The following is a 14,628-nucleotide window of genomic DNA, read 5'->3' as shown; positions in this document are numbered from 1 at the left end:
ATCAGTACGTGAGGAGTCGAGCAACAGGCTGAAGTTGGGCAGGCTGCGTTCCTTGGAGCCCAGGTGGCTGAGGGGTGATCTTATAGAGTTTTATAAAAATACTAGACCAAGTGCAGACCCGTTGGGTCTGTTGATATTACGTGCGGTTGTAGGGGGGGAGGCAGCATGCAGCGTCACACACACTAACTATCTCTCCCCACAACCCCCCCGCACTCACGCTAATTACCTCCCTTGATATTATAATTATATTATTAATTTGTCCCTTTTACCCCAGAGATCTACTGACGCATAGCCCCAACTTGCAGTCACATCTAGAGGGGGGGAGGGGGGGGGGGGGTGGCGAGGAGGGCAGAGAGAGAGGAGGGGGGGGGCCGAGAGGGGAAAGAGTGGGGGAGGGAGGGGGGGAGAGAGAGGTGAGGGGGGGGAGGGGGGAAAGGTGGGGGGGGGAGGGGAGGTGGGGAGCAGTGGGGAGCAGGGAGGGTGGAGGGAAGGGGGTATGGGTGTGTGGAGGGGAGGGGGCTTTAGGGGAGGGACGGTGGGGGAGGGGATGGTGGGTAGGAGTGGGAGAAAAAGAGGGGGGGGGAGGGGAGATGGAGAGAGGGAGGAGGGGGGGGGGGAGAGGGGAGAGGAGAGGGGGGGGAGAGAGGGGGGGTGGAGAGGGGGTGAGGTGGGGAGTGGGGAGGGGGAGAGAGGGTGGAGGGAAGGGGTAGGGGTGTGTGGAGGGGAGGGGGGGGGTTAGGGGAGGGACGGTGGGGGGAGGGGATCGAGGGGAGGAGGGGGAGAAAAAAAGGGGGGAGTGGAGAGGAGAGGGAGGGAGAGAGAGAGTGCCTTTTTATTTCAACCCAAACCCCCCAAACAACCATTTGCAGGCAGTGCTTTTTTACTTTTACCATATTTTCATTTTCAAACCACATTAAGGGTACTTACTCACAGTTGTGTGGACATGTGTTCAGTGTTATTCACAGCTCAAAGAAACGTGACCCTCTGCCTTCCTCCAGCTTGCAGACTAATTGAGGCACACCACTTTCTGGTTTTATAGTCCATCCCCCCCTGCCGCCAGTGGGGGCAGCAGAGAGAATGGGGAATTTTGTAAAATCATTAATATCTCTGTCATTTTTCATCGACTGGAAAAATCCTCGGCACACATGCGGCGGAGGGGGGCTCTGAGCGAGGTGGCCAAAAATGACGGCCGTAGGTGGCGGCGTTCTCTCGGAAATCGCAGCACAGATCGCCAAAACCGGTCAAGAACAGACTTTTTAGTAATATACTAGACCAAGTGCAGACCCGTTGGGTCTGCTCCCCCAATGGTGTGATCCCCCAACCCAATATTCCACCATGCACCCGTCTCCTCCAATGGAACTGAAGCCGTTCTCAAAAGTAAGATTCCAGCACTGCCCTGCCTCCCTCAGCAGTGGATTTAAAAAAAAATCCAATGGCACCTCCCCTGCCTGCTGCAGCAGTGAAAAGTTCAGAGTGTTCCTGTCTTGCAACTTTGTTTCGAAGTGTGTTGGAAGCTGACATGTAAATGGAGAAGCCAGTTTATTTTTGAAATACTTGGGGGGGGGGGGGGAGAAGGATTTGATTAAAAAACGTGTACTTCAACACGACAAAATGTAATGAGGAGCGGATACTTAGAAAGAAAAGCGAATTCTCTATCGAAATGGAAAAGATCTCGGAGATTGAGCGTCTGGATTGGGCGTGGCAATGAATCAAAGAAAGAAATGCAGCCGGCAGCCGTACATGCAAATTGATCCATTCCGCTTTGGACATCTGCGAGCATCGGCCATTCCGATTGGACATCTGCGAGTATCGGGCACGAATCAAAAGGCAGAAAGGGATCCGGACGGCAGCCGGACGGATAGCCCCAGAGTTTTATAGATAGATAGATAGATAGATAGATAGATAGATAGATAGATAGATGAGGGGAATAGATAGGGTGAATGTCCAGAGTCTTTTACCCAGGGTAAAGGAGTCAAAAACAAGAGGACATAGGTTTAAGGCGAGAGGGACGATTTAATACTAACTGGAGGAGCAACCTTTTCACTCGGAGCGTGGTGTGTGAATGAAACAAGCTGCCAGAAGAGGTAGATGAGGAAGATATTTACAGTGCCTTCCATAATGTTTGGGACAAAGACCCATCATTTATTTATTTGCCTCAGTACTCCATAATTTGAGATTGTAATAGAAAAAAAATCACATTTGGTTAAAGTGCACATTGTCAGATTTTATTAAAGGGTATTTTTTATACAGTTTCACCATGTAAAAAATACAGTTATGTTTATGCATAGTCTCCCCCCCCCCCCCCCCCCCCCCCCCATTTCAGGGCACCATAATGTTTGGGACACATGGCTTCACAGGTGTTTGCAATTACTCAGGTGTGTAAATGCCTCCTTAATGCAGGTATAAGGGAGCTCTCAGCACCTAGTCTTTCCTCCAGTCTTTCCATCACCTTTGGAAACGTTTATTGCTGTTTATCAACATGAGGACCAAAGTTGTGCCAAAGAAAGTCAAAGAAGCCATTATGAAACTGAGAAACAAGAATAAAACTGTGAGGAGACATCAGCCAACCCTTAGGCTTACCAAAATCAACTGTTTGGAACATCATTAAGAAGAAAGAGCACTGGTGAGCTTACTAATTGCAGGCCAAGGAAGACCTCCACAGCTGATGACAGAAGAATTCTCTCTCTCATAAAGAAAAATCCCTAAATACCTGTCCGACAGATTAGAAACCCTCTTCAGGAATCGGGTGTGGATTTGTCAATGGCCACTGTTCGCAGAAGACTTCAGAAACAGAAATACACTGCAAGATGCAAACCACTGGTTAGCTGCAACAATAGGATGGCCAGGTTACAATTTTGCCAAGAAGTAAACATAGAAACAGAAAATAGGTGCAGGAGTAGGCCATTCGGCCCTTCGAGCCTGTACCGCCATTCAATATGATCACGGCTGATCATCCAACTCTGTATCCTGTACCTGCCTTCTCTCCATACCCCCTGATCCCTTTAGCCACAAGGGCCACATCTAACTCCCTCTTAAATATAGCCAATGAACTGGCCTTGACTACTTTCTGTGGCAGAGAATTTCACAGATTCACCACTCTCTGTGTGAAAAAAAAAGTCTTATCTCGGTCCTAAAAGACTTCCCCCTTATCCTTAAACTGTGACCCCTTGTTCTGGACTTCCCCAACATCGGAAACAATCTTCCTGAATCTAGCCTGTTAAACCCCTTAAGAATTTTGTAAGTTTCTATAAGATCCCCCTTCAATCTTCTAAATTCTAGCGAGTACCAGCCGAGTCTATCCAGTCTTTCTTCATATGAAAGTCCTGCCATCCCAGGAGTCAGTCTGGTGAACCTTCTCTGCACTCCCTCTATGGCAAGAATGTCTTTCCTCAAATTAGGGGACCAAAACTTTACGCAATACTCCAGGTGTGGTGTCACCAAGGCCCTGTACAACTGCACTTAAAAGAGCAACCACAGTTCTGGAAAAACAGTTCTTGTGGACAGATGAGATGAAGATTAACGTATATTAACAGAGGGATCTAGGAATAAATGTGCACAGTTCCCTGAAGGTGGAATCTCATGTAGATAGGGTGGTAAAGAAAGCTTTTGGTGTGCTGGCCTTTATAAATCAGAGCATTGAGTATAGAAGTTGGAATGTAATGTTAGAATTGTACACGGCATTGGTGAGGCCAATTCTGGAGTATGGTGTACAATTTTGGTTGCCTAATTATAGGAAGGATGTCAACAAAATAGAGCAAGTACAGAGGAGATTTACTAGAATGTTGCCTGGGTTTCAGCAACTAAGTTACAGAGAAAGGTTGAACAAGTTAGGTCTTTTTTCTTTGGAGCGCAGAAGGTTAAGGGGGACTTGATAGAGGTCTTTAAAATGATGAGAGGGATAGACAGAGTTGACGTGGATAAGCTTTTTCCATTGCGAGTAGGGAAGATTCAAACAAGAGGACATGATTTGAGAATTAAGGGCCAAAAGTTTAGGGGTAAAATGAGGGGGAACTTCTTTACTCGGAGAGTGGTAGCTGTGTGGAATGAGCTTCCAGTTGAGTTGGTGGAGGCAGGTTCGATTTTATCATTTAAAAATAAATTGGATAGTTATATGGACGGGAAAGGAATGGAGGGTTATGGTCTGAGTGCAGGTAGATGGGACTAGGGGAGAATAAGTGTTCGTCACGGACTAGAAGGGCCGAGATGGCCTGTTTCCGTGCTGTAATTGTTATATGTTATATGGTTATATCCGAGTGATAGAGGAGAGAAGGAACTGCCCAAGATCCAAAGCATACCACCTCATCTATGAAACATGGTGGTGTTATGGCCTGGGCATGTATGCTTGCTCTAGGTACAGGCTCATTTATCTTCATTGATGAAACAAATGCTGATGATAGTAGCATAATGAATTCTGAAGTGTTCGGACACATCCAATCTATTTAAGTTCAAACAAATGCCCCAAAAACGAATTGGCTGGTAATTTATTCTACAGCAAGACAATGATCCCAAACATACTGCTAAAGCAACAAAGGACTTTTTCAAAGCTTAAAAAATGGTCAATTCTTGAGTGGCCAAGTCAATCACCCGATCTGAACCCAATTGACCCAAAATGACCTTTATTAAAATCTGACATTGTGTACTTTAACCGCATGTGATTTTTTTTTTTCTATTACAAATCTCAAATTGTCAAAACAAATCGAGTCAAGTTGAGAGAGTTTATTGTCATGTATCCCAGATAAGACAATGAAATTCTTGCTTGCTGCAGCACAACGGAATATTGTAAGCATAAAAAATACAGAACAGTTCAGTGTGTCTATATAGCATAGACCATGTATATACACATATAAAGAAACAGATAAAGCAATAGGCTGTTATAGTTCGGAGTCTGTTTGTTGGCGAGTTTAATAGCTTGATGGCTGTGGGGAAGAAGCTGTTCCTGAACCTGGATGTACTAGATTTCAGGATCCTGTACCTTCTGTCGTGCCGCTGCCGATCGGAACGCCTGTTGATGTTTAGTAGAGAGTAGAGTGTTTAATTTGTTCATGATATATGTATTTTTATTTCTATCTATTTTTTACTGCACACTGAATGGACACTGGTTGAGCAACGTTTTTTTGTTTCCTCTGGGTATGTGAGTACTCCGGAAAATGACAATAAAGATATACTATACTATACTTTACTATTCTACCCGATGGTAGTGGAGAGATGAGAGCATGGCCAGGATGGTGTGGGTCCTTAATGATGTTGGCAGCCTTTTTGAGGCAGCTACTGCGATAGATCCCTTCGATGGTGGGGAGGTCAGAGCCGATGATAGACAGGGCAGTGTTCACAACTTTCTGCATTCTTTTCCGCGCCTGGACGCTGAAGTTGCCAAACCAAGCCACGATGCAACCAGTCAGCATGATCTCTACTGTGCACCTGTAGAAGTTGAAGAGAGTTCTCTTTGACATACTGACTCTCCATAATCTTCTCAGGACATAGAGGCGCTGATGTGCTTTCTTTATAGTTGCATCAGTGTGCTGGGACCAGGAAAGATCTTCGGAAATAGGCATGGAGTACAGAGGCAAATAAATGATGGGTTTTTATCCCAAACATTATGGAGGACACTGTACAAAGGCATTTGTTTTAGTTTAAAGATACCGCGTGGAAACGGGCCCTTCGGCCCACTGATTCGACGCTGACCTGTTCATTAGTTCCCTGTTATCCCAGTTTTGCATTCTACACACGGCACAATTTACAGAAGCCATTCAACCTACAAACCTGCACGCCTTGAGGGTAGAGTGCTGTCATGGATAGAAAATTGGTTGGCAGACAGGAAACAAAGAGTAGGGATTAACTGGTCCCTTTCAGAATGGCAGGCAGTGACTAGTGGGGTACCACAAGGCTCGGTGCTGGGACCACAGCTATTTGCAATATACATCAATGATTTAAATGAAGGGATTCAAAGTAACATTAGCAAATTTGCAGATGACACAAAGCTGGGGGGCAGTGTGAACTGTGAGGAGGATGCTATGAGAATGCCGGGTGACTTGGACAGGTTGGGAGAGTGGGCAGATGCATGGCAGATGAAGTTTAATGTGGATAATTGTGACGTTATCCACTTTGGTAGCAAAAACAGGAAGGCAGATTTTTACCTAAATGGTGTCAAGTTGGGGGAAAAAGGGAAGTACAACGGGATCTGGGGGTAAGTCAATGTAAGTAAGCATGCAGGTACAGCAGGCAGTGAAGAAAGCAAATGGCATGTTGGCCTTCATAACAAGAGAAGTTGAGTATAGGAGCAAAGAGGTCCTTCTGCAGTTGTATATGGCCCTAGTGAGACCACATCTGAAGTATTGTGTGCAGTTTTGGTCCCCTAATTTGAGGAAGGACATTTTTGCTATTGAGGGAGTGCAGTGTAGGTTTATAAGATTAATTCCCGGGATGGCAGGACTGTCATATGCTGAGAGAATGGAGCGGCTGGGGTTGTTTACTCTGAAATTTAGAAGGATGAGAGGGGTTCTTATTGAAACATATAAGATTATTAAGGGTTTGGACACGCTAGAGGCAGGAAACATGTTCCCGATATTGGGGGAGTCCAGAACCAGGGGCCACAGTTTAATAAAAAGGGGTAAGCCATTTAGAACGGAGATGAGGAAACACTTTGAGTTGAGTGTGAAATTCTCTGCCTCAAAGGGCAGTGGAGGCCAGTTCTCTGGATAGTTTCAAGAGCGAGCTAGATAGGGCTCTTAAAGATAGCGGAGTCAGGGGATATGGGGATATGGGGAGAAGGCAGGGGTACTGATTAGGGATGATCAGCCACGATCTCATTGAATGGCGGTGCTGGCTCGAAAGGCCAAATGGCCTAGTCCTGCACCTATTGTCTATTGTCGATTGCCTTTGGAATGTGGGAGGAAACTGGAACACCCGGAGAAAACCTACATGGTCGCAGAGAGAACGTACAAACTCCATTCAGACAGCACCCATAATCAGGATCCGAACCGTAGTCTGTGCTGCCCATTTAAAAGATCATGTGATAGGAGCAGAATTGGGCCATTCGGCCCATGAGGTCTACTCTGCTATTCAATCATGGTTGATCTATCTCTCCCCCTCCTAACCCCATTCTCCTGCTTTCTCTCCATAAATAATGACACTTGGAAAGGCATATGGATAGGAAAGGTTTAGAGGGATATGTGCCAAATGCGGGTAAATGGAACTAGCTTAGATGGTTGGCATTGGCAGGTTGGGCCTGATACTGCGGTGTATGCTTCTATGACAATCAACACTAGTGCTTAGCCAATTGGGGACATTCTGTGTGATGTAGGTTAATAGTTTATTTCCTGTATTTAAATTAAAATGTATTATGGTCTGATGTTTTAGTCAATGTGTATGGGTTATTGTTTTGTTTTTTTTGCTTTGTAGCAGTTTCTAGTTTCTAAAAGTTTAACCTATTGTCTGAAAAAAAAACTGCTCTGTCTGCCTGGGCCTGCCTGGAACTTCCAGGAACAAACCATTTTGATTTCCCCTTGCTCTACCCATACCGATCTGTCTGTCCATTGTCAGAGTGAGACCACACGCCAACGTGATGACCATCACCTCGTATTCCATTTGGGTAGCCTGCAACCCAACAACATAAACATTGAATTATCCAATATCAGATAATGATCCTCCCTTCTTCTCATCCACTCAGCTTTCCCAACCCCTCCCACTCCCTCACCTGCACATGCCTTTCTTTCCACTCTCCCTACCGCCAACATCTTATTCCAAATTTTTTTTCCCCTCAACCCCTTATTCCTTTCCCCTCCCCCTTCCGCTCATCTCTCATTCTTCCTATTCCTGTTTTCCTTCCTTTCTATCCATCATCTTATAGAAAGGGATTGGACAGGCAAGATGCAGGAAAAAATGTTCCTGATGTTGGAATCCAGAACCAGCGGTCACAGTTTAAGAATAAGGGGTAGGCCAATTAGGACTGAGATGAGGAAAAACTTTTTCACCCAGAGAGAGTTGTGAATCTGTGGAATTCTCTGCCACTGAAGGCAGTGGAGGCCAATTCACTGGATGTATTCACGAGAGAGTTCGATTTATAGGCAATAGGTGCAGGAGTAGGCCATTTGGTCCTTTTAGCCAGCACCGCTATTCAATGTGATTATGGGTGAGTACTCCATTCCTGACTTCTCCCCATATCCCCTGACACCGCTATCTTTAAGAGCCCTATCTAGCTCTCTCTTGAAAGTATCCAGAGAACCGACCTCCACCGCCCGGCCTCCACCACCCTTTTTCACGTGTGAAAAAGTGTTTCCTCATCTCCATTCCAAATGTCTTACCCCTTATTCTTAAACTGTGGCCCCTGGTTCTGGACTCTCCCAACATCGGGAACATGTTTCCTGCCGCTAGCGCGTCCAAACCCTTAATAATCTTATGTTTCAATAAGATTCCCTCTCATCCTTCTAAATTCCAGAGTATCCAAGCCCAGCCACTCCATTCTCTCAGCATATGACAGTCCCGCCATCCTGGGAATTAATCTTGTGAACCTACGCTGCACTCCCTCAATAGTAAGAATGTCCTTCCTCAAATTTGGAGACCAAAACTACACACAATACTCCAGGTGTAGTCTCAGTAGGGCCCTGTATAACCTTTAGCTCTTGTGGATAAAGGAATCGAGCGATATGGGGGAAAAAGCAGGAATGGTGTACTGATTTATGATGATCAGCTATGGTCATATTGAATGTCCTACACCTGCACCTATTTTCTATGTTTCTATCCTTCTGGTTCTACATTTCACTCCCCATCTTTTGTCATTGTCAAATTCTACCATCTGTGCCTTTTTGTTTTCTTCACGTCAGCTCCAGCCTCGGTTACTATCGCCAACCTTCTCTCCTCCTCCTGACTCATTTGCCAATCAAACTGTCCTCGCAGGATGTCACTGTGGTGCAGCGATGGAGTTCCTGCCTTAGAGCGCTAGAGACCCGGGTTAGATCCTGACTGCGTGTGCTGTCTGTATGGAGTTTGTACGTTCTCCCCGTGATCTGCGTGGGGTTTCTCTGGGAGCTTTGGTTTCCTCCCTCATTCCAAAGACGTACAGGTTTGTAGGATAATTGGCTTGGTAAAATTGTAAATTGTCCCTAATATGTGTAGGATAGTGTTAGTGTGCAGGGATCGGCATGGATTTGATGGGCCGAAGGGCCTGTTTCTGTGCGGTATCTTTTAACTAAACTAAACCTGGCTCCACCAATCACTTGCTATTTCTTGCCATACCACTTCCCCTTGTCTCTTTCCATGCTATCTCTCCTCTAATCCATCAGTCTAAAGAAGGATTCCAACCCTAAATAGACACAAAATGCTGGAGTAACTCAGCGGGGCAGGCAGCAACTCTGGAGAGAAGGAATGTGTGACGTTTTGGGTCGAGACCCTTCTTAAGACGCATTCCAATCCCAAATGTTTTCTGTCCATTTCCCTCCACAGTCACTGCCTGACCCTCTGAGCTCCTCCAGCATTTTGCTTTTTACTTAAGATTCCAGTAATCTGCAGTTTATTGCAACACTTGAACATATTGCCCCGACATTTGTTTTCTCTGCCTCTGCTTATGAAGCTGATAATCTCATCTGTTTTACCAACTGCTCTCACAAAATGTCCTGATCACTGTCAGAGATTGCACACTCCTATATACACTCCTATATCTCTCCCTGCTCTTACATATAGTGTATAACTTCCATTTAATCTTTATTGTACATCCAATTTTTTCTCTATTAAAATATGTAATGTATATATTGTTTTGCCTAAAAAAATCATCTGCCAACTACGTCCACTTGAAGGGTATTACTATCCTTCTCCTTGAGTACTACAATTACAAATTTAATGTCATCTGCTGATTTTGAAATATTACCTCACTTGTTCACATCCAAGTCATTAATGTAAATAAAGAAAAAAACAATGGTTCCCAGGACTGATCCTGGCAAGCATCACTGTTTGCCAGCCTTCAGTCTGATCAACAACCATTACCGTGCCTGTCTGGTTTCTGTCCTTAACTTTTCATGTATCTATTCTGTTACTGATACTTTAGCCCATAGCCTGTAAATTTGGAAACCGGTCTTTTTAATGTGGGATTTTGCCTAATGGCGTCTGAAAATCCATATGAACAACATCTGCGACATTCCATTCATCAACTTTCTCTGTCAGCTCACCAAATGATGAAAGGAAGTTACTCACACATGATTCATCTTTAATACTTCCATGCTGGTTCTCATATGTTAACCCAAACCTCTCCAAACTCCGAGTGATCAGCTATTCCTCACCGTTTTAGGAGCTTCCTCTCCAAGATTAAACTGACTGACGTTGTTACTGCCATGTCCTTTGCCATTATTGAACAATAGTCACATTTGCCTTTTTTGAATCCTTGTGTCAAGAGGATTATAGGAAGCATTTTCCAGTCTTTATCACTTTTTACCAGAAGACGAGGATGCATCTGATTTAGATCAGATGACATTTCCGGTATAGAGTCATACAGCATGAAAACAGGCTCTTTAAACCAACTTGCCCATGCCGACAAAGATGCCCCATCTACACTAGTCCCACCTGCCTGCATTTAGCCCATATCCTTCTAAACCTTTCCAATCCAAGTACCTGCCCGAATGTCTTTTAAATGCTGTTATAGTACCTGCCTCAACTACCTCCTCTGGCATCTTATTCCACCACCACCACACTCTGAGGAAAAAGTTGCCTCTCTTTCCTCTCTCACCATAAATGTATGCCCTCTGGTTCTGGAATTGCCTTTTCTGGGTAAAACAGTATGTGCATTCACCCTATCTATTCCCCTCATAGTCTTAAATACTTCTATAAGAACATCCTCCTGCACTCCAAGGAATAAAGTCCTAGCTTGCCCAGCCTTGCCCTGTAGCTCAGGCCCTATAGCCCTGGCAACATCCTCATAAATCTTCTCTGCACTCTCTCCAGCTTAACAACATCCTTCCTATAGCTGGGTGAATGAAACTGAATACTCCAAATGCAGCCTCAGCAAGGTCTTGTGGAACTACAACAACATTTCAACTTCTATACTCAATATCCTAAATGATGAAGGCCAAAATACCGAAAGCCTTCTTGACCACTCTATCTACCTGTGATGCCGTTTTCAAATAACTATGTACCTGCACTCCTGGATCTTCCTGCTCCACAATACTCACCCGTGCCCTGCCATTCACTGTAAAGGTCGTAGGTACCCCGGTCTGAGTTTCCAAATGGCAAAACCTCGTACTTATCTGCATAAAGCTCCATTAACCATTCCTCAGCCCACCTGCCCATCTGATCAAGACCCTGGTGTCATTTTTGACAACCTTCTTCGCTACCTACAATACCACCCACTTTAGTGCCGTCTGCAAACTTACTAATCTTGTCGTACATACTCATTAAAATCATTGTTATAAACCATAAACAGCAATGGGCCCAGCACTGATCCCTGACACACACCACTAGTCACAGGCTACCAGTCCATATAACAACCTTCCACCAACATCCCTTGCTTCCTTCAATGAAGCTAATTCTCTGTCCTGTCAGCTAGTTCTTCCTGGATTCCATGTGATCAAACCATTCAGAACAGCCTACTGTTTGAAACTTCATCAAAGACCCTGTCCAATAGACTATGGCTTTGTCCTCGTCAACCTTTTTGGTTACTAGTTCAAAACATTTAATCAGATTTGTAAGACATGTACAAAACTATGCTAACCCTAATCAGCCCCTGTCTATCCAAATGCACACATCTTATCCCTCAGAATCTGCTCCAATAACTTGCTTGCCACAGATGTTGGGCTCGCTGGTCTATTGTTCCCAGACGTTTCCGTGCAGCTCCTCTTAAAATAGAGGCACAACAATAGCCACCCTCCAGGCTTCTGGCGCCTCACCCATGTCATATATCTCAGCCAGGGCATCTGCAAATTCTTCTCTTGCTTCCTGCAGTGCCCTCGGATATATCTGTTCTGGCCGGGAGGTTTTTCTATCTTCATGCATCTTTGCGCATTCAGCAGCTCCTCTACTTTAATGTGGACTGTCCTCAAGATATCTCCATTAACTGTCCAAAGTTCCCTAATCTTCATGTCTTTCTTCATGGTAAGAACAGAGGAGGAATACTCATTGAGGATCTTGCCCATCTCCTGCACCTCCAGGCAGACGTAACCACTTTGGTTTCTGAAAGGCTCTATTCTCTCTCCTTCTTCCCCGTAATGTACATAAAATCTCATGATTTTCCTTAGTATTTTCCGGGGGCTATCTTCTGCCCACTTTTTGCCCTCTTGATATCCTTCTTAAATGTGCTCCTCAGTTCCTGAAACTCCTCCAGGAATATGCTTGATCTCAGTTGCCTATTACTGTCGCATGCCTCCTTTTTCATGACCAGATCCTCAATTTCTCTCATCACCCAAGCTTTCTTACTCCCACCTACGTTGTCCATCATGCTAACAGGACTGGAGTTCAGGTTGCCCCGAACTCTTATCATCACATATTTAAAAGCATCCCTCTTTCCAGATGTTCCTTTGCCAGCAAACCACTTAGTTCAATCTACTTTAGCAAGTAACAGTCTAAGACCATCAAAGTCAACCTTGTCCCAGTTCAGAAGCTTAATTTGTGCCCCGCCCCTCTCGTTTTCCATAACCATTTTAAAGCTAATAGAACAATGGTCACAGGTTGGAATAGGCTTGCCCATGGATCCTTCAGTCATTTGCCTTTTGCAATTTCCTAAGAGTAGATCATACTTAGCTCTCTAAACCTTTGACAAATTACACCTTGGCACTATGACGATCCCAGTCTATATTGGAAAAGTTAAAATCCCCTCCCATGACAGTTTTATTGGTCTTGTAGCTGCCTGCAATCACCTGGCATATTGTAAGAGTCGAGTGTTTTATTGTCATATGTCCCGATATGAAACAATGAAATTTGTCTAATTTTATAAGATTTTTTGAGAACTTGATGCTCTTTAAGACATAAGCCCCGTGCACTTTAAGCATAGAGGCTTGCTTAATTAATATTATTTAAGTCTGTGTGTATTTCTAAAACAGTGAAGTATTATTTTAGAATTCAAATTCTTCTTATTGTTTTTAATGGATTTTTAATCTTGTAATTCTGCAGATTAGTTAATGTGACTGAAGCAAGTGTGATCATTGCCATCTCTGGTCCGCATAGAAATGAATCCCTTGAAGCAGTGAAATATTGCATTGACACTTTGAAAGCCACCGTGCCTATATGGAAGAAGGTATGAGTTTTAACATCAGGGAATTCAAATGGAGAACTTGTATAATAGCAAATTGGCAGTAAAATTAACTTGCCTAGTTGTTTTAATTTTTTTATTCTAATATTTCTTTTTCATTTACTTTATAATATTTTGGTCTCGGGCTAACCTTAATTGGATACTCACATTTGTTCTCAATTTGTATATGAAGACAAATCTGCAATCGAATCTGTAATTAACATTCTGTGTATACTGGTTCAAGGGTTTCCCAACTAATCACCTTGCTTCTACCATCCTGCTCACATTGTACAATTAATCCTTCACAATCTCATCCAATCCATCCATATATTATTCAGATTCAGATTCAAACTTTATTGTCCTTGTGCAGTGTACAGTACAGAGACAACAAAATGCAGTATATCAAGAGCTACTTCAATGAAGGTTAATCTGAGTGAGGTGTTGCACTTTGGGAGTTCAAATGTTAGGGGAATACACAGTTAAAGGCAAGACCCTTATAATGGCATTTATGTACAGAGTTATCTTGGGGTCTAAGGTCATTGCTCCGTGAAAGTGGCAACACAAAAGCAGATAGGGTGGTAGAAGCTTACCTTGTTTGGTCAGAGCATCGAGTATAAGAAGCTGACGGAAAGAAATGCAGATGCTGGTTTTATTCAAAAAAGGACAGTGCTGGAGTAACTCAGTAGGTCAGGCAGCATCTCTGGAGAACGTGCATTGGCGACAGGTCCTGACCCGAAACATCATCTATCCATGTTCTCCAGAGATGCTGCCTGACCTGCTGAGTCACTCCAGCACTTTGTTTTTCATTGAGTGTAAGAGTCAGGCATTCACGTTGCAGCTTTATAATATTTTGATTAGGCTGCATTTAAAGTATCGTTTGCAGTTCTGGTCACCCTATTACAGGAAGGATGTGGAGGCTTAGGAGAATGTGCAGAAGAGGTTTACCAGAATGCTGTCTGGATTAAAGGATATTATCTACAAGATGAAGTTAGACAAACTTGGATTTTTATTTTTTTTGTTCAGTGTTTGAGGCTGAAGTGTGACCCGATATATACAATTAGAAGAAGCTTTGATAAGGTAGAGGATAAGAACCTTTTTTGCAGGTTGAAATTATCAAAGATTAGAGGGCATAGTATTAAGTCCGAGGGAGCAAATTTAATGCAGATGTGTGGGAGATGTGTTTAAAGTTTTTTATATACAAAGAATGCAGAGAATCAGTAATGGCGTTTAAGAGGCTCTTAGATGGGCACATGGGCATGCATTAATGGAGGGATGTGATTCACATGCAGGGAGAGGTGATTAGTTTAACTTGGCATCATGTTTGGCACAGATATTGTGGGCCAAATATCCTGTTCCTGGGCTGTAACAATCTATGTTCTATAAAGGATGATGACATTTACTATTGTGTTCAGCGTGCCAGCAAA

General features: G+C 43.9%; 1 protein-coding gene across 4 annotated transcripts in view; it reads left to right on the top strand.

Annotated features, from left to right (window-relative positions):
• The window catches only part of LOC129696266 (molybdopterin synthase catalytic subunit-like), a 57,114-nt gene that overhangs the window by 40,895 nt on the left and 1,591 nt on the right, over nt 1–14,628 (top strand). For all 4 annotated transcript variants that reach the window (XM_055634015.1, XM_055633999.1, XM_055634024.1 and 1 more), the window contains one exon: nt 13,087–13,210. In XM_055634015.1, coding sequence (XP_055489990.1) covers nt 13,087–13,210 — 124 coding nt within the window. The remainder of the gene's footprint in view (nt 1–13,086; nt 13,211–14,628) is intronic.

The sequence above is a fragment of the Leucoraja erinacea genome, chromosome 1, assembly GCF_028641065.1.
Source record: "Leucoraja erinacea ecotype New England chromosome 1, Leri_hhj_1, whole genome shotgun sequence".
In the NCBI taxonomy this organism is placed as follows: domain Eukaryota; kingdom Metazoa; phylum Chordata; class Chondrichthyes; order Rajiformes; family Rajidae; genus Leucoraja; species Leucoraja erinaceus.
The sequence above is the reverse complement of the archived record's forward strand: the minus strand, read 5'-3'. Positions and strand labels throughout refer to the sequence as shown.